Here is a 24,730-nt window from a genome sequence, read left to right on the forward strand (position 1 = left end):
TTATCCACATCTCTTCTTCCTCTGCTAAGACTGAACCCCTTGAAGAGAAGCTATGTTGTTTTCCATTTTTGGATGCTTAGTGCTTCACACTACCATGTAGTGGATGCTTTATACATTTTTTGATCGTGTTGAATTTCAAGAATTGAGGAAAAAAATCCAAAGTGAAAACGATAAAAGAATGAGAGGTAAGATGTGAGGTTACCTAGCAATAGCAAAGTTTAAAAAGGATATTGATCACAAATTAATTTAATAAAAAACAGACAACTGGACAGCCTTGAAGGTTAATGTTTGAGTTAAATACAAACAATCATCAACGGAGTATTTTTAGAAGTGGAGTGAAATAGTCATAACAATGGACTAATAGTTCTAGTATTTACTAGAGATGAGATGCTTGAGAAAAAAGAAGATCCAGTTGAGAAGAGGCTTCAGCAATCCAAATATGAGGCCATGAAGACATGGATCAGAATGTTGTCTATGAGAATACTAGTTTTATAGGATCATACATTTAGAGCTGGAAGAAACTGTAGAAATATCTAGTTCAACCCCATTCATTGTATAGGAAACTGAGGTTGAATTGATTTACCTAAGATCACATAGATTCAAACCTGAGTCTCTTCACTCTGTCTAGCACTCTTCTCTCTGCACTAACAGAGGCACAGATCTAGGCAAAGAGAGGCTATAGGGTAAAAGTAATTATGGTATCTGCTTCCATTCATCTTCTACGTGAGCTCCAGGAGCACAGGGACTGTCTTTCTCTTGTTTTTATCTCCAGGGCTTAGCACAGAACTTGGCACACATCAGTTCCTCTGGCCGTTTGGGATTAAAAAATGCTTGTGGAGGATGCTAATAAAACTGTTCTGGAGGGCAGATGTATCATCTCTGTCAGATCCAAGTCTCACTGTCATAAAAGTTAGATAAGTCAACTATCATGCTATAATTTTTTTTGGCAAGGCAATTGGGGCTAAATGACTTGCCCAAGGTCACACAGTTAACGTGTTAAATGTCTGAGGCCACATTTGAACTTAGGTCCTTCTGACTCCAGGACCAGTGCTCATCTACTGTACCATCCAGCTGGTCCACGCTACAATTTTTAACTTAAAATCCCAGTGCTGTGTAAAATACTGTGTTTCAAAAGCTTAACTGTAAGTGACTTTCCAGAAATGGGAATTAGATTCCAAATTTATATGTTTAAAACTCCTACAAGTTTTAAATTCAATTCTTGATTTATTTGATGGCAGAAAAGTCTCTCCATCAGCTGAACACCTTCAGAATTCTTCACTGTACAAAGCAAGGACAGCTTTCCACTCTTCCCTGATCTTACTTAGTCTTTCTGCCGACACACAATAATAGCTGCTGTATCAAGAAGTTATATATATAGGATTCCAATCTTCCCATGTTTTCTATGAATGGAAAAATATCCCCCCTTGGAAACCTATCTTGGTTTGCCCACTTGTCACTCTAGTATTGGGCACATTATATTGGAAAGAAATAGGGTACAAATGTCCCTTGATTCATTTGGGTTAGGTCAGTGGTGGAGAAATGATAACGGGTGATAGGAGGTGGATTAAAATCACGACACCTGCAATGAGCATGCAAGTACTGGCGTTCAAATCCTGATTTTGTACCTTACTACCTAAGTGACCTTGGGTAAATGACTTTCCCTAGCTGGCTTTGGTTTCCTGTTCTAGGTGGACTAGGTGATCTCTAAGGTTACTTCTAGATCCCAATTCTATTATCCTATAAATCTGCCAATAAAATATGATATGGGGCTTGCTGGATTTGAAACTTCACACTAACTCATGCTTGCATAGACCAGTTGGGAGTCTTCAGCTCAGAGAGTTCCTGGCAATCTCTCTAGGGTAAGTCCAACCTGGGGGGGGGGCGCTTCCCTGAGGGGCACAATGGAAGGCTTCCTCAGGAGCTCCCCATAGGTCTTTTAAGTCAGACTGACCAGGAGCGGCTCCTTAAGCTGGATTATTGTTGGTTCAACTATTTTCTGTCATTTCTTCACATTTCCTTTAAGGGAATTGTTCATTGTTCCAACTCTGGTGACTTTTGGTATATAAAAAAGGAAAATGGAATGATTAATAGCTCCTTTTTGTGTCTTGTTCAGTTTCTTTCACTAGCAAAAGGTGAGAGAAAGAATAGTTTTATAGAAAGAACATCCCTGCCAACCAAAATGTCCCTAGCAAAAATGAGGCAGATGAGACAGGAACAAAGGGAAGGGTCAAGGAGAATTTTTGCCACGATCCATAAAGAATAACATAAATGCCAATAGATTTTCCCCCCTCAAAGCTGATTAGAGAATAAATTCCCAGGACAATTTAAACAACTTTAAATGTAACTTTCTCTTACAAGAACATTATGCAAGTCACCTAAGCAGCTTCAAAGATGCCACTAGCTTGTTTGTTTTTTCCCTTTTTAATATGAGGGATGAGTTATCATAGGCTTATAAGGTACCCATAAATACCTTGAAAACAAAACTTCAGAGTAGGAATGGACTATTTCCAGAATACCTACACATCAAATGGAATTCCTGCAACCAAGATGAGGTCATCTCATTTAGAAAAAAATGCCAAGAAAAAAATCTAACTGCTCTAGATCAGAGAACTCCTTTTCGTCTAAGAAATTTTTATGTGACTCCAGACATATAGGCATATAAGTCAAACATTTACTGATAATAAATCATCATTTTGTGACTTCCACATTCAGTTATGAGGTCCCCCTAAGCCATAGTTTAAGAAGCTAGGCCCCACTGATTTCAGAAAAGCTTGGAAAGATTTACATGAACTGAAGCTAAGTGAAGTGAGCAGAACCAGGAGAATATTATACACAGTGACAACAGTGATGATGAACTGTAATGGACTTGGCTCTTCTCAACAATGAGGTGATTCAAGGCAATTCCAATAGATTTGGGATGGAAAGTGCCATCTGCATGCAGAGAGAGAACTATAGAGATTGACTGTGGATCAAAGCATAGTATTTTCACCATTTTTGTTTGTTTTCTTTTGAGGGGGGGTTCCCTTTTAGTCTGATTTTTCTTGCACAACATGACAAATATGGAAATGTGTTTTTTTTAAAAAAAGGAGTTGGGCCCTAGGTGACCACCTTCTAATTTGAGATCTGCCAAATAAAGGTGAAAGAATATTTATTTATTGGGCTGGCAGTTCACAGTGCCTCACAAAGAACTTTTGTACAGTGAACATTGAATCCAGCTGAAAACATGAATTGGAATCAAATAATGGAGGTATAAAAAGGAGAGCTGGATAGATAGGGAAAACTGAGAACAGATGGGTAGAAAGTAAGCAAAGGCCAATATGGTAAACAGGGCAAACAGTCTTTTCTCTTCCAAGTCAAATGTTAATTCAAAAAAAAGGGAGAGAGGAGAATAGTTTTAGAATGTCTGGTGGTGGTAATCAATATAGGGGTGTGATGAATCTCAATTTCCTTCTCTCTCTGTTCTCTTTGTGGGGGAAAAGGGTATGGATATTTTAAATTTTGCAATGATTTCTCACCAGCTAGAGTCTCTAGCTCTTACTGAAAGCTTCTGTGCTTTTCAAGAAGTGGTCAAAGACATTATCAAAAATATGCATGAGTGAGAAAGGAGACAGGCTGGGCAGGTCACATTGTAAAAATGAGAGAGCAGATGCTCAGCTAAGCAACACGGGGGTATCCCTGAAACACAAAAGGGACTTTACCCATAACTGCTTCGTTCATACTTTTTATTAGCCTCATCTCCTTAGTCCCCCACAGCTCTCAGCTGTTTTAGTTCCTTATCATATTCTAGTAATGGTATGGCTCCCTTCCTTATCCTTATTATATACTTCAAAAGAAAAGCTAGCTATACATAATACAGACTAACAGTTTCAGGGCCACAACTTCTTTTTTGTTCCATGCTCTAGATGTAAATACTGCTCTATTTAGTATTAGTTCAGAATAAAAATTAATATTAATAAAAAGGAAACTGCATCCTCCCAAGTTCAATGGGAATGCTTACATATTGTCCATGACTCTGCCTCAAGACACTGCTTGTCCCCCAGAAAAGTGACTTGTTCCTTCTATCCCTGCTTCCCCCACTGTGGATGCCTTCCCCTCCCAGGGACCCTTTATCTCCTTTGTATAGCTTGATTCATAACTGTGCCTCTCTTGGGAGAATGTCAGTGCCTCGGAAGCCCAGCTGACTGACTTAACACTAATTGCTAATAAGATTCCAGTGAGGAGAGGACCCTTCCCCAAAAAGGGTCAACTTTACGGCCCAACCTGGAGGGTTCCACAAATCAGCACAAGGACTCCAAACAAAGGGCCAATGAGGAGGAGTCCACAACAAAAAGTCCCACAGAAAGCCAGGGCCACTGCATGGAAGAGAGGCAAGGAGAACAGGTAAGGATTGTGCTGTACAAGGTATAGCCTGTGGATTAGAGTGAAAAGAGAAGCAGGACCAGGGATCTTCTTAAATCAACTATTACTTCCCATATTCTAGAGCTGGATGACTTTATGCAATTCCTTACCCTCTCTGGGCCTCAGTTTCTCCATTGATGAATGGGAATAAGAGTCTATGAAGTACTTACCATATAGGAATATGAGGATCAAATGATATAATCTACATATGGTCTTTGCAAACTTTAAAGTACTGAACTAACGAGTTATTGTTGTTGTTGTTGTTATGATCCCAGCAGAAAACAAGTGGGGAAAATTCAGTGAAATGAACTGTTTGAATAGAAATGAAAGCCCTATGGTATACTGCGTGGCTGAGATCTCATGTCCAAAAGCAGCAAATTTGGATGGATGGCTGTCACCTGCGTACATTTGGATTCTGAAAAATTTATATCCAGTGTCTAATTCAGAATTCGTGGCAGTACAGTTTTCCATATCTAATCTAACCCTAACAAGCATAGGAATATTGGTGGGGGGACATTAGAACCTAGAAATAATAAACACACACACACACACACACACACACACACACACACACACAACAAAACTAAGCTATCAGCTCATAAATACGTGTAACAAAATTCATCCTCTCGTTGACTGCTAGATCATCTTTTTCACCATTAAGTCTGAGTGGGCTTGAAGTCTGTTGTATCACAAAGTGATCACTTATCTGATTAAAGAACATTTTTAATTCCTGAAAATACCTCTAGCCTCAACAATCTCTGCTTTGTGGTTTTGTTGTGTAGAACACTTTATAGGAAGTTTTTCTAAGAAAAAAAAATAAGCACCAGGAAAAGAGATACAACAGCAAAATATTTTTAGCAACCAGTTGTTTGATTCTCCATTCTCTCCAATCCCAAAGCACCTCTTCACCTCCACTCACCAAGGGACTAACTCTTCTGGTTGGCAAAGCCTGCATCCCATCAGCTTCTTCAGACTAGTGAGTTCCTTCTGAAGCCTGCACTTGAGGAAGCCCCCCAGGCCTGTCACGTTCTCTTCGAGCCTCTACAACTAACTCCCCAGACACTCCTCCCCCAACCTTTTCTGCTTTCTTTTATGTACTCTTTTCTACTAGAAGGCAATATCCCTAAGGAGAAAGTCCATCCTATTTTTGCTTGTTAGCACCTAATAAACCCTATCCTTTCTCTGTCTCTTCTCTCTCTTCCTCTCTCTTCCCCCCCAAGCAGAGTTTCTTAACATGGGCTCCTAACCCTAACTCTACTCCCCCAGGGACTTATGGATAGTTCCCACAAACTTATATGGGAAAAATTTGCATCTTTATTGTAAAATAACTGGTTTTCTCTAGAATTCTGTGTATTTTACTGTGTGCTTTTCAAAACCTTATTCTGAGTGAGGTTCCTAGGCTCCTCCAGATTGCAAAAAGGATCCATGATACAAAATAGGCCAAAAAATCCTAACTTACCTGCATGTAAGATACAGAAAGAGAAAGGTACAGAACTAGAGCTAGAAAGTGCAAGGAAACTATGAGGACGCTCCGTTCGTCTCACAATAACTCAAGGGCTTCCCTATCCAACATTCCATCTCTACACGCCTTTTACCTCCCTCAAACCGAAGTGTCATCCTCTTAATGAAGTCTTTCTCTATGCGGTTCATTGCTAGCATTCTTAGCCTGGAAATTGCTTTGCATATGTTTTATATTTAATATTCTGTGTTCTTGTTGTGAATTAATTCCTTAAAGACGAGGATTCTTAGTTTTTCAACTTCATCTCCCCAGGACTAGCACAGTATTTGACACATTTTGTCATAAGCACTTAAAAATCCTCGTTGGATGAACAAAACTGGAATCCAAGAATGGAAATATTTATTCCAATTAGTTTTAAAGAACCCTTTCCTCCTAGATTTCTAAAGCCAAATATATACCAAGCTGACAGCCACCCCCAAATTATCTCCTTTTGATTTCCCCTGGTCTCTATGAAACAAATACAGGCCTACTGCCAAAATTCTCAGGCCAGTCCTTCCTGGGAGTGCCACAGGCACTCCCATGTCTCCACAGCAGCAGAAAAACTAAATTGTCCACAAAACTAACCCCCCACATTATTGTGGTTCAATGCCAATAATCCCAGAAAGGGTGATGGGGATAAGGCTTTCATATTCACTGACTTTTTTGTAGTCTGAGGATTTATCTTCCTTGATATAGCAACTTTCAATATTTTAACTTACTTTTATTTACTTTATTTACTCAAGCCACTTAAAAGCTTTATGCTAGGATCAGTTGGGAAACATTATTACACTTGATTCATACCTAAGAATCAACAAAACTGCTACTTAGACAACTGCATGAACAAATAAACTGTATTAACTCTAATTAAATTATAGAAACAAAACATAATTATATAATGAAGGTATAAATAATAGATGGCTAAGAACCTAGAATCTGGATCCGACCCTGCCCCCTCTCATTTAGGTCAGCCCACAATGCAAACTTCTTTGAGATTTTTTAGAAAGGAAGAGATCTGTTCTCATGCAATCTGCACATAGTGATTTAAAAAAAAACCCATAAAATGCCAATTCTTTCTTAACCAGCATGTAACATGTAAGCAGTAACAGAAACAGAAAGTTCTAATTAATAATGATTTCTTCTTAATTTGTTCTATACTTCTATGACTTATAACCTGTGGTAAGGATTCCCCCTAAGTGCTTGTAGCCCACAATAAATGTATCGATACCAAGAGTGAATTTCTTAGCTGAAATTCACTCCATGGCAAATATATTCTAAGAGAAAGGGGGAGAGAAGGAAGAAAAAAGCTGGTGTGGCTCAGAGAAAGATTAAAGTAAAGGAGAGAGCGCAGGGAGAGACTGAGGAGAAAGAGTTGGGAGAAAAAGTACACAAGAGAGCACAGGGGTGACTGTATGTCTTCACTGATCAGACTTACCATGTCTTGCAAAAGGGTTGAAGCCCATACTATCCGTCTTAGCAATGTTGGAGCTGAGATTTGGCAAAGGTGTTATATTAGTCTCAGAGAATTCTTTGGAAGTGCTCTGTGTTGATTTTGGGCATTCTTTGCTAATTAAGCTCTCCTTCAAAGAAGGAGACATATAGAGGGTCTCTACAGAAGCCTGGGTTTTATGGGGGAAAGTCTGTGATCTCTGGAAGAAAGGATCAGACTTTGACACTCTTATGTTGGTATTTGCAACCTCTTCTCTTCCTGGTGGCCAGGGACTCTGCAGAGTTCCCAAGGTATCACAATTTTTCTGAGGGGAATGACACTCTAGAGACTGTTGCATGGTGTTTTCCAGGGCAAGATTTGATAAATCGAATCTGTCGAAGCCAAAACTGTCTAGCCTTTTGCCCAAGCTCAAATTTGTATGCAGAGATGGACTTTTTTCCAAAGGAGAGGGCACGATATCTGTAAAATAACAAATAGGAATTATGATTTGAAAATGAAAGCTGCCATGCTCTATTTCCTACCATAATAAGGATAATTCTATCGCCCTAACTGGAGTATTCTATCCCATTTAGCAACATCTCTAATTTCTCAGATCATTATATAAATGATTATCACTACCTTTCACTTTTGCCTTCCATCACTTTGTTTTCCAAGTTATTCTTGGATACATACAACCCCATCGTTTTAAAAGTGGGAATACTGAAACCCAGAAAAATGAACTGACACATCTTCCACAGTGGCGGAGTTAAGGTCTGAACCAGCTGAAAATGGAAGAGAAAGTCACACTGGGGGAGTGAATGGCTGCATCACAGGCTGGAGCATTGCAGGTACAACAGAGAAGGAAGTGTAGGAGAGAGGACCTGCCATAATTCATAGGAGACAATATCCAAGAAAAAAGCCAGAAATAAAAAATACAAAAGTACAAATCTTGGGAAATGAATGGAGAGGAGTAGAGATCTGAATGCATATTTGACCTTCTAGATGTCATGACAACTTGGCAAGATGGGATTCATGAAGAGAATTTGGTTCTAGAAGAATATACCATATTCAAAAAAAACAACAGAATAAAAGGAAATGGAATAGTGTTGGATGTTAAGACTCCATTCTCATATTAGTTAATTCAGGATTCTGAGAGTAGAAACATTTTGGAGGGCATTTGGATGAGAATCAATGGAGAAACAATATGCTTGTAAAGCTGTAATACAAACCACCTGGGCAAAAGGAAGCAGTGGACAAAGGTAGATAGATGATAAACCTTAGTGTGGAAACATGATATTGTAGTGATGGGACATTTCAACTACTTTAAAATGTGCTGGTGTTTTCTCCCTGCCAAAAGAAGAGACTAATAGATTTGTGACTTGCCATAATGGTAATTCTGTCTTTCAAAAAAGTGAAGGAAATAATAAGAGGAACAGATATTATTCTTAAAAACAAAGAAAAACACAATGAGGAAGTAAAAACTACAAGAATTTCCAAAAGTTAAGTGAGCTATTGTAGAACAGTAAACCACAATGAGCTCATCTACGTGACAAAATGGTGAGATGATGGGGGCAAGGGACCACTCAACGATACATGAGTACAGTCTAATGTAAATCCTTAATCCCGAGAGGGCAGATTTCAAAGTGTTCAATGGAAGGTGGCCCAAATGGGATGGAAAACTTTCATGAATAAAATTCTGGAGACATGAACAGAAGTGATGCTGATGAGAATGAAGAGGGAATGCTACACAGACCAATGTGGATGCATAGTAAACTTCATTTTTAAAGACATCTATGTAGCAAGAGCTGCTAGCTTAGAATGAATACAAAATGCTATTTCATTCTTTTGGGAGCTAAGAGTGACCACAAATGCTTAAAAAAAGTTGTTTTAGTAGTAACATAGGACAAGAAAGAGCTCAAAGAATGAGTAGAATTACTGCTCACAATGGACAAGATAACAACAGTAGACAATATCACTCTATTCTTTTTTTAAAAAGCTTTTTATTGTTAAAACATAGGCATAGTTTTCAACATTCACCCTTGCAAAACCTTGTATTACTACATTTTTCTCTCTCCTTTCCCCCACCTCTCCCAGACAGCAAGTAGTCCAATATATGTTAAACAAATACAATTCTCCCATGTGTATTTCCACATAAATTATGCTACATGAGAAACTATATCAAAAAGGAAAAAATGAGAAAAACACAAAATGCCAACAAACCACCACAAAAAGTGAAAATACTATTTTGTGATCCACACTAGGTTCCCACAGTCCTCTATCTGGTTCTCTCCATCACAAGGCCATTGGAACTGATTTGAATCGTCTCATTGTTGAAGAGAGCCACATCCATCAGAATTGATCGTCGTATAGTCTTGTTGTTGGAGTGTATAATGATCTGGTTCTGCTCACTTCCCTCAGCATCAGTTCCTGTAAGTCTCTCCAGGCCTCTCTGTATTCCTCCTGCTGGTCATTTCTTACAGAGCAATAATATTCTATAGCATTCATATACCATAATGTATTCAATTATTCCCAACTGATGGTCATAATGCAACTGTCTTCTTATGTATTTGTTTTTTCCCTCTGAGGAAAATTGCCTTTGGACTGAGGATACAAACAAATGGTGATCAGGGAGAAAATAATGTGCCTGTTAGGCAAAACTGAGGTGGTCGCACTGAGAGTGACTCACTGGGCCCACTCGGATGAACTCCATCCAGGGCACTGAGAGAAGGTGCAGGAGCAATGTTGCGCCACTGTGGGCAATCTTGGACTCTGTATCCCAGGTACCCAGGGAAGGGAAGAGGCAAAGAGCTGTACGATTCTGGTTCAGCAGCCAATCCATAACCTATCTCTTTACTGTGGAGTTAGCGTACTGAACTTGGGGAATATCTATAATAGCTCCAAATCAAGGGGCAGGTCCTTCAATCATGGCCATTCTGCCTTGCTGGAAGCAAGCTCCCCAGGCTTTTCCACCAGGGCGGGGGCAGGCACAGCTCGCTGCATGCTTGGTGGTCAGCGCTCCACTGACCAGGTCCCTGTCGCCTACCTACAACTTTGAGAAAGGCATGGATGACCCGCTCATCCAAGTGCAGCCGACACGGTACAAAAGGCAAATGAGCTTTTCCAAGCAAGCCGGCTCACAGTGTGGAACGAGCCTTAACATGGATGCACGAGATCAAAAATTCTCTTACCAGGCTAGACCACTGGGTTAAAACTAATCAAATGAAAATGAATGAGGCCAAAGGAAGAGACCTACGAGTTCCAAAAATTAGCATCTCCAAACCAGTCTGAGGGACACACTACTAGCTCCCAGCTACTGTGAAAAAGATATAGGAGTTTTAGTGAACTTGAATTAACAGCATGGCAACTCCCACAATTACATGGCAATACTAAGTTATGTGTAGAAAAGCAAAGAGTCAGGAACAAGCCTTGTTCCGTCAGTCATCATTTATTAAGTTCCTAATGCCAGGCCCTGTGCTAAGCTCCGAGAATACAAAGAGTGGTCAAAGATAGTCTCTGCCTTTGAGGAGCTTACAATCTACTCTGTCCTTGCCAGGCCCCTTCTGGGGGCCTGGGCTCACTCTTGCTTAAGAGTGCCAGAGAAAAGCTGGCATGGATATCAAAGAGGGATAAGGTGGAGGAACAAGGAGTGTTCACCATGTAAAAGAGATATCAGAGAGCTGAAGGGCCTCCAGTGAGGAATTAGACCAACTTGGCTTAGCCTCAGAGGGCAGAATCAGGAACACAGGCAGTGGGTACAAGTGAATGACGGTTTCTTGATGGATGCTGGGTTCTTTCCTTTTTGTCTCTATCTCCTCAGCATCCAGCATGTTGAGACAATGAATAAATGTTATTCATTTACTTGGATGGAAACCCACCCCAGCAATGAAAGCTTCCCAACACAGAAGACTATAATGCCTTCCAGAAAAGCTGCTTCACTCTCACTGGAGACCTTCAAGCTCTGGCTGGATGAATCCGTTTTAGGGAGGCTGAAGAAGTGAAGTTTGGCCATATACAAGTTGGTGACTAGGTGAGGGGCTCTTTACCTGTAGTCTGTTCAGTTTTATTTTTAAATATTATAATTAACGTAGTGTGTTTCTTTTGTATCCTACATATATTTAATAAGCTCCTGAGAAGGGCTCCATAAGCTTTATCAGAATGTCTCAAAGGGCTCCATGACACAAAAGGGTACAACATTGCTATCCTAGATGGCCTCTGAGGTCCAATTAGATGATTCTATGAGGTCAGTGCTTCTGCATCTTGGGCTTGTGTTAGGATTATTAGGATTATATATATATCAAGGAATAGGTTTGTTTAATTGAAAAATAACTGGGACAAACATATGAAAGCAATGAAAGCAGTATATATATATATATATATATATATATATATATATATACAGAGAGAGAGAGAGAAGGAGAGAGAAGGATTATAATTGAGAGACGACAGAACATTATAGGCTTGAGTATGCCACAGAGCTAATGCACTGGGCGTTTGGTTATTGCCTTCTCCCCATGATTATCAGGCAGGGCAAGATCACGTCTCACTTGGAAAGAGATTTTCCCTTCACCCTTTCTCTGCCACTGTTTCTCCTCATCTCCCACCAAATCACTATCCTTTCAGCTCCTCACAAATTCACTTCTACTATTCACAACTACATGCCAGTAGTGCTATCACACACTTCCCTACCTGACTATAGACAATCCTCCCACTGGGCAGATGTCATCTCTTTCCACATATTATTACAGAAAAGCATCACGCCCATGGGAATCAGTGTGATCTTGCTGAGTCTGACAGGGCAGTGATAGGGGAGTTCTACCTCTAAGTATAATTTTTATCACTGGTTAACATAAACATTAGAAATGGGAGGATGGGAAGGGAGACACCTGCCCATCAAAGACACAGGAAGAAGAATGAATGGGTCAATATATATCCATATTAGGTAATCAAGCTCCATGAAAAAAAGTTCATTTTCTAGAGGAAAGGAGAAAATGAGATATTTATTCTAACTAGATACACATCTGTAAGAGAACTGAAATTCAAGGCGAGTCTGGCCTCGGAATGTCTATTTGTATATGAATCATCTGCTTTTGTCATCACTTCTCAACCCAATTCTTCCCATCCATCTAAATGCCAAGGTATCCAAATAATTCCAAACAACTTGATAAGAAAAGAGATGGGTTTTTGAGAATTCGAGTTAGAGAATCTAGGAGTCATATGTAGGGGAAAAGAAGAGAATGGTTGAAGAAATGGCTTATGAAGATCTAAAGGGCAAGATTCAAGAGTAAAATGAACTATGACTATTTACCCACTGAAACCCAAAGTAATCATGCTGCTGCGTGTGCGTGCCATCCATCTCATTCTAAATTGATCCCATATGAACTCACTTATTCTAAGTGTCTGACACTTTGTGAATGCTGAATAAATGATCTTTGTCGATGGATTTCACTTCTTCATTCTGAATAATAGGGGGAAAGCAAGGTTTCTCTAGACATGGCCCAGACTGTATCCAGACGAACCAAGCAGAAATGCAGGCCGTATAAGGCAGCCTGAAGACGTGTTCTGGACACCATAGTTGAGGGGTCAGGATGTGTGAAACCAAACAGGGTGGGGTGGGGCAAAGAAGCAGGTGGACAGACTTAGAATGTCACTTTGTCCCTAAAATACCAAGAGACCTTGAGAAAAGTCTCCAGTGTATATTGTACACAGAGTAGATTGTAACTTAACTGTTGTCTATTTATTGATGCTTGTGGGACTGGATGAGGACAAATTGTTTATTTTTTAAATAAATACCAGTTCATTGGTTGTTGGAACCTTTCCCTAGGAGTTACCTCTAAGGAGCCCAGTTATTGTAGCAGATAAGACACCTCACTCTGAATCTACTTCTTGGTGGGATGAGCCTATGTACCACTTTATAAATTTTAAACCATTATGGGAATGTAAGCTTTAAAATGATTTTTCCTCATTCCCATTAGCCTAGAAAATTCACATGGAAGGAAACATGGAAAAACCCATGTGACGTGCCACGCAGTGAAATTAGATACTTCCAAGCTAGATCCCAGGCCAGATCCCCACAGAGTCACCCAATAGGCCTCCACTAGATTCACCACTTGCTCTCCAGCGGATTGCCACTAAGTCCTCCCTACCCCTATATCCCTACTGGATCCTCACAACAATACATCTGCTGAGGTCACGCTATTTCAGAAAGTTTTAAAAGGCACATGGAGCAAAAGCAATTTCATATTTCTTGTCCTTTGATAAATGCGAAGAGTTTATGTAAGATTTTATACATTTTGTTTATGGGATTATTTGCTTATTAGTTAAGTTCATAATTTGAAAATGTATTTTATTTTCATTTTTCTTTTAACATTCATTTAACAAGATTCCTCCCTCACTTCCTCCTTAGACAACAATTTGACGTAGATTATATATGTGCTATCATGTAAAACATAGGAAATGTATTTTAAAAGACTATAAACTTGACATTTAGAACAGGACCACAGTGCTAGGATCCAAGGCCTTGCACAGTGCTTTCCACTTAGGAGAAAACAGTTCCATTTAACTGTTTATTTAATAGAAATAAACTGAAAGTGCTAAAGCCATTCTCTTTTTATCAGTCCTATGCCTGTGTCATCACTTCTAAAATCAATAACAATATAATGCCCCATGAAATCTATTAGAACTAAATCACCCTGCTGGTATCTAACCCTCTTCCTAATAGCAAAAAAACCCACTGTTCTCTCGGCTCAGACTCTTGCTTCCTAACACTTTTTACAAACTGTGAACTTTTTTAAATGATAAGGATGATATGAATTAAAGGGAGGGGATGCAATCATAACTGAGGCAATGATTTAAAACGAAGCAATAAATGAACTAAAGGAACAAAAGATTTCTATAGACACAAAGCTAAAAGAATCTGAAAATATGGAAAAGCAATATGAAAAAGCAAGCACTAATGTGGTGTCTCTCTGCTACACACCACTCTCAGATGGATCTCCCTAAAACCTGGCTCTCCCCTTCTGTTCAAGCACCTACCAATAGCCTGCAGTCTGTCTGGAGTTCCAAGTCTCTCCATACATTGAACAGGCCAACTTTCTGTCTCACCAACCCTAGCCAAATCCTTAATCATGAAACGATCCAAAACTTCCCCAGAAGCTAGGCAAGTCTCACCATCCCCACAAATGTGCTCCAACACACTCCTCCCAACCTTTGCACATGTCATGCCCCTTTCTGCAGAATGCCCTCCCTACTTTTCTTTACAACCATCCTACCCAAGAACTGAAGAACAGCTACTCAAAGACTAAATCAAGAGCCATCCTCTCTAGGAAGTCTTTTCAAATGAGTATGTTGTTCTCTCCCTATTCCGAACTCCTATAGGATTCATCTTCCAGATTCACTCATTTAGGTACCTAACCATATATATGTCTTCAAGCCTTGAAAAGAGCTGGCAAGTCATTCCACCAAAAGTTGCAAGTCTTCCTGAACACCCCAAAGAGGTGACAAAGAGCTAAAAATGCCGCTTCTGTCCTCAAGAAGCCTATAATTTAATCAGGAAAGATCAGATATATACAAAAAGGGATACCAGTGACCAACTTAGTTTAGTTTATAAAATGCTTTTTCCACTATTTTAAAAAAGTAATCTTAGGTAGACTTGGGATTGGAAAGTTCCATCCTTATCCAGAGAGAATATTATAGAGACTGAATGTGGATCAAAGTATAATATTTTCACCTTTGTTGTTGTTTGCTTTTTTTCCTTTCTTGTGGTTTTTTTCCTTTTGATCTGATTTTCCTTGTGTGGCATAATGAATAACTTTAAAAGAATTGCATATGTTTAATATCAGGTTGCTTACTGTCTTGGGTAGAGGGAGGAAGAAGGAAGGGGGAAAATTTTGGAACACAAGGTTTTGCAAAGGTCAATGTTGAAAACTATCTTTGCATATGTTAGGAAAAATAAAATACTACTAAAAAGTAATCTTAGGAGTAAAGGAATTTCCTCTTAAAAGAAAGCATTTTCCATATTGCTTTTTTGGCAAACTACTAATTCAGTAAATAATATAAAATAATACAGACTTACAATACTGAGGTTCAAAATATGAGAGGGGAGGAAGCTCCTTCAAAATACACTTGACTCTTCCATTCCAGATGGCTAACACACTCTGAAAAGTTCTTCTCCATCATTTCAGAGAAAAACAAAGCAATCTTTACCAATTCCACCCCAAAGCAATCCCTTTTTCCTACTGGTCTTTGGAAAAGACAAGTCAAAATTTCAATGGACCTTTGGTTAACTAAGAGTCCATGGCAGGTAAAGATGACAATGCTTCTATACTGCATCAAATATTCTTTCTGAGGTGTTAGGCCCCCAAATTTCCCTGTGGAGTGGCCATTTTTCTAGTGAAAAGCCTCTTTAATGATGAGGGAAGCCCCTGAAGGTCAAATACCGTCTCTAGCCTTCTACTCAGAGTCTTAGCTTGTTAAAGACCTGCTGGAGTGTTTGCTCCATTCACAGACTTCCAGAAAGGGAATGAATGATTAATTTGGAACTAGAGGTTACTAATGTTACTAATTACAATCTGTTCCACATCGAGCTTCATCTCTATTCATCTATAAAAAACACGAGGTTGGACAAGCTGGCCTCTGAGTTTGGGATTTATAGTCTCTCCTCAGGCTCGGACCTCACCACAAGGAGAAGAGACTGTAGAAGGTAGGATCTACAAGCAATAAAAGGCCTAGGTGCTAACCTCTCAGCTTATAGTTTAACCTTGGAGATTGAAATTACATGTATCCCCTGATCGTCTGGGACAGATCAGATACACAAGCTCTGTGGAAATAAGGAACAAATAATCACAATATGGAGGAATCAATCGGAGAAGGCTTCCTAGAAGGAGTTACCTAAAACTTATTAGGTGATGAACGTGACTCAGAAATCAAGGATATAGCTGCCAGAAAGGGCACTTCAGGTGAGGAAAGGGAATGAGCAAAGAGAGAGAGATGGGACTTAGGAGGTCTTGGACAAAAAATGACGAGCAGATTGCTTGGGTTGGCCAGAGGCTGAGTAAAGGGGAAGATCAGATCAGTTTGGTGAGAAATGAGAACCCAGTCTGGCAGAGGCTCTTGGCTGGAGGCTGAGGAGTTAGAATTTACGAGAAGAGGCAAGAAGGGGCCACTGGAGAGTGGGGGGTTTTAAGCAGATGAGCCATCTGATAATGTGGTTGTGAAACATGGAAGATCTTAGAACTGAGGAAACTCAAAGGCTATTGCTGTAACTGAGGTCTCATGTAATGTTTAGACTCCTGTTTCCTAGGATACAAGTCTCTCCATAATCTGACATCATCTCACCTTTTCAGCCTTATTTCAAATGACTCCCATGGACTAACACCCTCACCCCACGGCGTAGACACGCCTCTACACAAGCTATTCTCTGTGCCTAGAATTTCCTCTCTTCTCTTCTTGCTCATAAGCCAATTTCTCCATGGAATCTCTCTTTTCAATAACTACTTTCCCCAGGGAGCTCACTTAGCACTATGATTTACAACTCCCTAAAATACGTACCAGTAGAATAGAATCCTCAGTGCACAATTCTTGGCACATAATCTTACTGTTTAATGAATGTTCACTGAATTTGGTGATCCACAAAATACTGTATCTTATAGTTCTACTTGTCCAGATGCCAAGTCCTACAAGTAGAGAGGGATGGTACCTTCAACTTTGTCTCTCTCTCAGTGCCTGACAGGGCCCCGCACACAGTAGTTAAATGTTAGATGACAAATGGATTTAAGTAAAAGGGGTACAGCTAAGAAAGTATGTGTTGAAACCCCCTTCCTTCAGCCTCCTTTTTACTATCTACCCTCTCTCGCCCAGGGGCCTCCTCAGCTCCCAGGGGAAAACTTTATGCCAACGAGAGCCCTGGCCTTCTGAGTACCAGGCTTGCTTCACCAGCTGCGTAATGGACATCTCAAAAAAGGAGTCATCCTCCTTCCCCCAAAACTCGACCCTCCTCTGCCTCTCTCTGTGACTGTCCTGGGCAGCCCCATCCTACCCTCAGCTTTTCCCTCTCCTTCATCCCTTCCACCCTCCCCCTCACATAGACAAGCAGGTACAGATCCTGAGTGTCTATGTTGGCAGCATCTCTTGTATCAGCCCCTTCCTCTCCATCCCCATGGTCCCCATGCTCACCACCTACCTCTAGTCTCTTCCCTCCCCACCCAGCTGACAAATGACCTTCTTAAAGCCCAGGCTGCCCTTGACAGCCCCTTCTCCTTGCCAGTGGCTTCCTGCTATTTCTACTTGAGGCCCTTTGAACCTGGTCCCTTCTTCCTTTCCAGCCTTCTCATTCTGTGGTACAATGACACTGGCCTACTCGTGGCTCCAGCTCCCACCTCCTGGCCATGGTATTGGTCATCCTCCATGCATGGATCTCCCTCCTCATCTTCACACCCTACATTTCCTGGTTTTCTTTCAGACTAAGTTCAAGAATCACCATCTGCAGGATAGTCTTACTGGTCTCCTCATCAGCTAATGTCATTGCCACTGAGATTACCTTGTATCTACTTTGTATGTAATCTCGTCTCTACCTTCAGCAAACAAGGAACAAACAAACCTTTGATGCTTACTATGAGTCAGGCAAAAACAGTCCCTGCCCTCAAGAAGCCCACTTTCTTATGAAGAAAACAGCATGTAAATAAAATGATGCATACAAGAGACATTTCACACATTACCTGGTACTGTACACAGTAGGTGCTGGTTGGTTGGTTGGCTGCTACCAGAATTTTTAAATGGAAGGCCCCTTAGGGAATAACTAATAACTAATCTTATCCCCCCCTTTTTAACAAGTGCTTGATTAAGGAACATGATGAGGATGGTGGAGAGAGAAGTTCAGTTTTGAATCTGATTGAAGAAACTTGCTTATAAGGTATGAAAAGAATAAAGTGCTGCCTTTTTCATTTCTCTGTAATGTTTCCACTGCCTTGTTTCAGGTACTATAATCAGTATGTGCTATTTTATATGCCATCATATTGTGAATCTAATAATAGGTGTTACATTTCGACGGAGCTCTTGCTGTGACCAATTCTTCTAAGAGAAAGACAAATAGTATCGTATTTCAGATTACAAAGCAGAGAGCTGGCAAGCAGGACATGAGATAAATGGCTTAAAAACGCCTATGTGAGAGCCTGCCTATCTCGTAACTAGGGGGGTTTCTGGCCCACACCTCAGCTTCCTCTTCCTCTTTCCTATCAACAATCTGTCCTTGTTTCCTTGCCAATCCCCTCCCCTCCAAATAGTCTCAGTTCTCTTGTATCAGTCCCTACCTCTCCACCCCACGGTCCCCATGTTCACCACCTAAAGCTTGTGGGGGGTCTGTCTCCCTACCTCTAGTCTCTGCCCTTCCCACCCAGCTGACAAATGACCTTCCTGAAGCCCTGGCTGACCTTGACAAGATGAGGTTCTCACATTGCTACCAGTTCTATGGATTTGAGACCCAAATTCTCCCCAGAGTTCCAGTGTCAGCTGGCCAGCCACCCAGACAGCTGCCAAATTGACTGTTCTGTAACATGGAGCTGACGGCATAACTTTCCTGGCTAAGAAGCTGGAGGGGGGGAGGCTGCCTCTTGCCTCCAGAACAAAATACGAACTCTCATTTGGCTTCTAAGGCTGAGGAAAAGTATTGTTATACCATATTATTTAATAACCAGGAGGGTTCTGGGCTCCTCCTTTTCCCTATTTTCTAAAGGACAGGTAGTCCTGAAGGGCCTGATGGATAGGACTGTGATCACTCCCACCCCACAAGCCATCTGTTCTTTAACCAGCATGGGCCAGCCCCTCCCAGGTGGGACCCTAGCTTCTGTCTGGGTCTCACGGAGCAATTAGCATCCCTGACCAATCAGCCACATCTGAAGGCCATCCCACTTTGCCCTGATGCAGACTAATGGATCCTCATTGTTAGGGAGGAGCTGAGAGCTCTTCACCCGGCCTCGCAAAAATGTCTCCCAATTGGGTTTGTCTTGCCTTTGCTTGGAGAGGTCCCAAGGATGTACTGTCGGATCAGTCAGAAGGAAGGGTTTAAAAGGCCTTCACTTGGGGTCTTTTGGTCATCCAGAAAGGCTATAGACCTGATTTATTGGTTACTGCTAGTTTAAGAATTTTGTCTCTTAAAACTTCTGCTGAAACTAGGCCCTTCACCATGTGGCCCCGGCTTATTTCTCCAGGCTTATGGCTCATTACTTGGCCCTTAGAATGGGCTTTCTGACCACTTCCACCTTATGGAGAATCCATTGTCTCCATCACAATTCAGCTCAAGGGCCCCTGTCCTGGATCTCCTTGATCCCTCGTGCCTCCAGAAATTCCTCTGGCTAAGATTTGGGACTCCTTGTCACTGCCTGTCTTGTGTGTCCTTGAGAGCAGGGGCTGCTTGGATCCTCAGTTCTCCATTCCCAGCACTATTGAGTATTTGTGCACTTCTATGGTTTTTGAATGAATGACTGTCCAAAACTGAACAAGAATAAGAACCTCCTTCCTCAAATATTCTTCTCCCTATTTCTGTTATTTCACTCGCCCAGGTTTGGAGCCTTACAAAATTACTCTGATTCTTCCTTCTTTCTCACTCCTTGAATCAAATCCCTGTCCAAATTCTAGCAAAACTTAACACTAGAATCCTCCTTCCTTTCTCTTCTTATTGTCCTCAGGCCTCAATGGCTTTAATGGCTCTTTACATTCCTGTCTATTGGATTGTCAGATCAGCCCTTAAAATACCTTTTCCATTGGAATCAAATATGCCCACAACTGTAAGCTAGTAACATAGTTAATGTCCATGGCTCAATGCTAGCAGACTCAGAAACCTCTGGACCACGAATAGCTTCTTAAAGAAAAAAAAGAAGGCTCTGGGCAAGCACTAAATAGCATCACAAAAAACAAAGCTGTATATTCTGACAGGTAATGGCTAGTTGCCGATGTGGTAGGGCATTTCCAAATCGTTTGTCTGTATACAAGCAATCAAATTCTTACAGCAAAATCAATATCAATTAAGAAAAAGAACAAAAAAATAAAAAGCTACACTGAAACAACTCCAATCTGGTCAGTATAAACAAGCTATTGATGCCTTCACATGCACACATAACTCAAAAGGGGGAGGAGAATGAATAAAAGACTGTTTAAACAATTTAAAACAATTTCTACAGTGAAGAGACCAAAACAAATCCCCTCAGCCAGTAAATACTTGATCTTCTTGCCAATTGAAAAGACACAGCAACCAAGAGCAATACTAATTTGGAACGTAAACTCATTTGTAAAATTTTACAGCGCAGGATAGAGAAGATTATGAATGGCAAAAATTAGGAAGAAACAGTAAAAGAAAAAAAAGTTGAAAAAAAATTAAGTCCAAAGGTATTCAAAGTATGAACACAGGATAATAAGTAAATAAAAATGGAAAAGATCTGTCATTATTTTCAATAAAAATGCTCTTCTTCCTTAATAACACTTGTATTCACCAAATTTGGCTTATAACGTCGCATACTCATTCCAGGAAGAAGTAGAAATAGCCCCAAATAAAACCCAAATAAAGCAAAGATAGGAATAGCAGTTAAACTAGATCAAGTGTACATAGAACAGGTTCACATTGGAGGCAAAGAAATATAGGAAAGAGATTTAAGATGCTATTACAATTAGTGCAAATACCGCATTATAGAAAGTAATCTCATTATTCAAAAATTTTCATTGCTTATTTCCATAGGACTAGAACCAATTACCATCTTTACATATATTATAACTTTGAATACTGCAAGTTCAAATAATGCAACCATTCCACAACGATTCATTATTTAAAATAATCAGGACATAGCTGTAAGAAATATTTTAATATATTAATTTAAAATAGATATCAACCATTTCTGCTAAAGAATACCAATCAACCAGCAAGCATTTATTAAATACATGCTAAATCCTAGGACTACAAAGAAAAAGCAAAAATAGTGACGGGGTAGCCAACATATACATAAATTAGTACCCAGAAGCCATAGTGGATGGAAGGTACAGAATATAGTTTTAAAACAAACCTTTTTTAAATTTTTTTAGTTACAAGTATGTATTTAATAGAAAAAATTATAATAAGATGACATATTCTCCTTTTGATATATTTCTTGTACATATTTTGGTTAGAGAGGGATGGTGGTATAGAGTCTAGAAAGCTGGTCTTAGAATTTGGAAGACCCAGATTCAAATCTTGCTTCCAACACACACTGGCTCCATGATCCCATGCAGAACATTCAGCAGTTTTCTAAGTTTTCAGCATTGGGGGGGAAATGCCTCACAGGAGCTCTCTATTTTGATGATATCACAGGACCATTGGAAATTCAGAAAACTTCATTTGGATGCATAATTCAAGGTTAATTTTTGCACATATTGTTTCCCTTCTACTAAAATCTAACTCTGTTGTTTTATGGTGACCTCAGAGTGACTCTGGGTTCTGGAGCATCTAGCACGGTACTTGTACATATTAGGGATTTAATAAATGCTTATTCATCGATTAACTTACTAAGTCACTACAAACTGGAAAGGCTGTGGACCTCTTGTTCATTCATGGACCAATCTGTGGAAGTTTAAAGTTTCATCACTGAAAAGTTGGCTCCTGGGGGATAATGGATCTTCTAGCCTTCTGAAATCATCTTATTGCCATAGCTAGTGGTAGAGGAAGTAAAATGGTTATGTGTCTTAAAGCATTCTATAAACAAGAATGTTGTGACTACTATAATGCCAAACATTGTGAATGAAATCACCCATCTCATGAAATGCTGGATTTTATTATCTATAAGCATAATGATAAGAAAAAATCATTTAGAATTAGCTTATGAGACACGACACTTGGATATGTTATCTATTTTGATCAAAGTAAATCCAAGATAATGATTTAGTTTTCCCAAAGAAATAACTATATGTTACATGTAAAAGGTTTTTTTTTTCTTTTTTCAATCTCTAGTAAGTTCATTTTTTCCTTTTTCTCTAAGTGGATTATAGAGGAGCTATAATTATAAGCAGCATTATACATTAATATGAATTATAAATATAATTAACACTAATTCAATTAATGCACCATTAATATGATCAATATAAATTATAAACATAATTACAAGTGGAGGGAAATAATAAGGGTAAAATCTTCTTTGCTAGAATCACATCTTTTACAACATTAAGTACTCTAATCAGTAACAAGCAACTTTGCCCAGCAACAGATATTGCTGAAAACTAAGTAGGTTGTTCCCATACCAATACTCTCCTTTCTTCCAGCTAGAATTTAAGCCCAATCTGATAGATGCCAGAACATCTAGGCATATGGCCAATCACTGCACTCTGGGAAAGCAGTGAGATGATTAGGTGCCTAATGACCAAAGTGTTTATGACAATCGGGGCCATTCCTGGAACTTAAAAGTGATGATGGAGTCATTTGAGCCACCCCATGAATGAATGTTCTCTGTGGAATTGGCCAGTGGTTGAAACAGGCTGGAGAAGTAGAGAGCTCATTTTCACCATAGGGCTAAGTTTTAGGCCAGGGCAGGATCCTGGACCAAATCCAGTCCTCTTTACCCCGTCTTTGGTGGATCAGAATGCCAGGCGCCCCCCATCTTCTGGGGACTCTGTGAGGCTCAGACGCCCAGAGAAGGCAGCAGCAGCTCCGAGGTTCCAGCCTGCTGCTGGGCCAGAAGCCAAGAGGCTTCTCCTTGGCTTACAGAGGGCACTGCCGTCTCTAGCTGCGGCACCATGAAAAGTGCCTGAATGCCTGAGCTTTCTGTTGCGGGTGTTGCATAATATCAAGTAAAAAGCCGGGTTCCTGAAAAGCCAGGATTCCTCCGATCCCCAAATCTGTCTCTCTTCCCAGCTTGTGTCTCTGTGAATGGCATCACCATCTGTCCAGGATCCCAAGCTGAACTTAGAGTCAGTCTTGAACTCCTCTCTCCCTGTCCAGTTAGTGCCAGCTTCTGTCATTTTTACTTACAAAATCTCTCCCCCTGTGGGTGGCTCCTCTCCCCACTCCTTGAGCAATCTCTAACCAGGCCCTTCCTTCTTCTCTCCCATACAGCTGTTAGCATCTCCAGATCTTTCTGCCTCCCTTGGCTAAGCCCCATCCTACCGCTGTTGCCTACATCGCCTTGCACTGTGATCACTTCAGTTTCATTCAACTATATTTAATAAACGTTCATTAAGTGACTATGTGATAGAAGGCACTGGGCTGGTCATCCAAGATAGAAATCTGTATGGGAAATAGGCCGGGAGATGACTTTCTTCTACAGGAAAGGTACAAATACACAGAGAAGTAAGTACAAACGTTAGATAAAGTAATTTCAGGAGATGATAATTTAGATGTAGAAGCAACCTTAAAAGGCTGGTGAGTCCAGTTCTCTCATTTTAAGATGAGAAAACTGAGTCACAGAGAGATTAAGTGATTTGCCCAGATTCACACAGCTGGAAAGTGACTAAGTAGAATTTGTACTCAGATCTTCAATCAGGGGTATGCTGGTAAATGTTTAACAACTAGATCTATTTAAAAGAATTCAGACCATACCTTTGTGTTTTCTGCTTTATTAACATTTTGCCCATCACTTTTTCAGATCACTATCAACAAACAATAACTTATGCCCCCATTTAGAGCATTTACTGACTACTGAGGTATAAATGCTCATACTGAAAATTAAACAGTCAGTCACCACCATAGAGCTGGTTCTGGCACAGCCCCGGCAGTGCCCATCGTGCTTCCTCCCTTCACTCCCCACCTGGGCAGCTTCTCCTATAGTGCCAGCTAAGTCTGGAAGGAAGCTGGGGATTCAACCAGGGAAAAGGTGAGGGGGGAGCACATTCCAGGTTGTATGAAAGCTGGAGATGAAACTGGGACTCTTTCCCTTTATTTTCTTTTTATCTTTTCTAGCTCCAAGTCCATTTCCCAGCAACCTCCAAATGAATTTTTATTTTTATTCTGAACTTATTCTGGATTTATCCTAAATAGAATGGGTATTGGGATTACGCGAAACTGCATACCTCTCTTATGGACAGCTTGCTATTCTTGTAAAATCTGTGTATCTTGTAAAGTCTTCGTGAAGTTTTTGAGACTGTCCAGCTTCTCTGACCATTTTTCTGGCCTTTCTCCTGTCCCCCCAGCCATTTCCAAGCCCATGGCATGCACGTAGCTATCTTATACAAGGATGGTTTTTAATTTGTTAGAATGTAAACTTCTTAAGAGCAAGGAGTTTTTGCTTTTTATTTATCATACCTAGTGTTCAGTCTAATGGCACACAGTAAATCCAGAATAAATGCTTTTCTAGGCATTCTTTCATTCATGTGTGGAGAAGAGCAAATAGACCAGTCCTCCATTTAAAACCTTCGGTGATTCCCCACTACCTACCAAAAAAAAGTTTAAAATTTGAATTCCAGCA

The 24,730-nt window shown here is 40.2% G+C and overlaps 1 protein-coding gene across 4 annotated transcripts in view; it reads right to left on the reverse strand.

Moving 5' to 3' along the window:
- The window catches only part of ENTHD1 (ENTH domain containing 1), a 106,069-nt gene that overhangs the window by 5,429 nt on the left and 75,910 nt on the right, over positions 1 to 24,730 (reverse strand). For all 4 annotated transcript variants that reach the window (XM_074271764.1, XM_074271766.1, XM_074271763.1 and 1 more), the window contains one exon: positions 7,329 to 7,802. In XM_074271764.1, the coding sequence (XP_074127865.1) occupies positions 7,329 to 7,802 (474 nt within the window). The remainder of the gene's footprint in view (positions 1 to 7,328; positions 7,803 to 24,730) is intronic.

The sequence above is a fragment of the Sminthopsis crassicaudata genome, chromosome 5 (genome assembly GCF_048593235.1).
Source record: "Sminthopsis crassicaudata isolate SCR6 chromosome 5, ASM4859323v1, whole genome shotgun sequence".
NCBI lineage: Eukaryota > Metazoa > Chordata > Mammalia > Dasyuromorphia > Dasyuridae > Sminthopsis > Sminthopsis crassicaudata.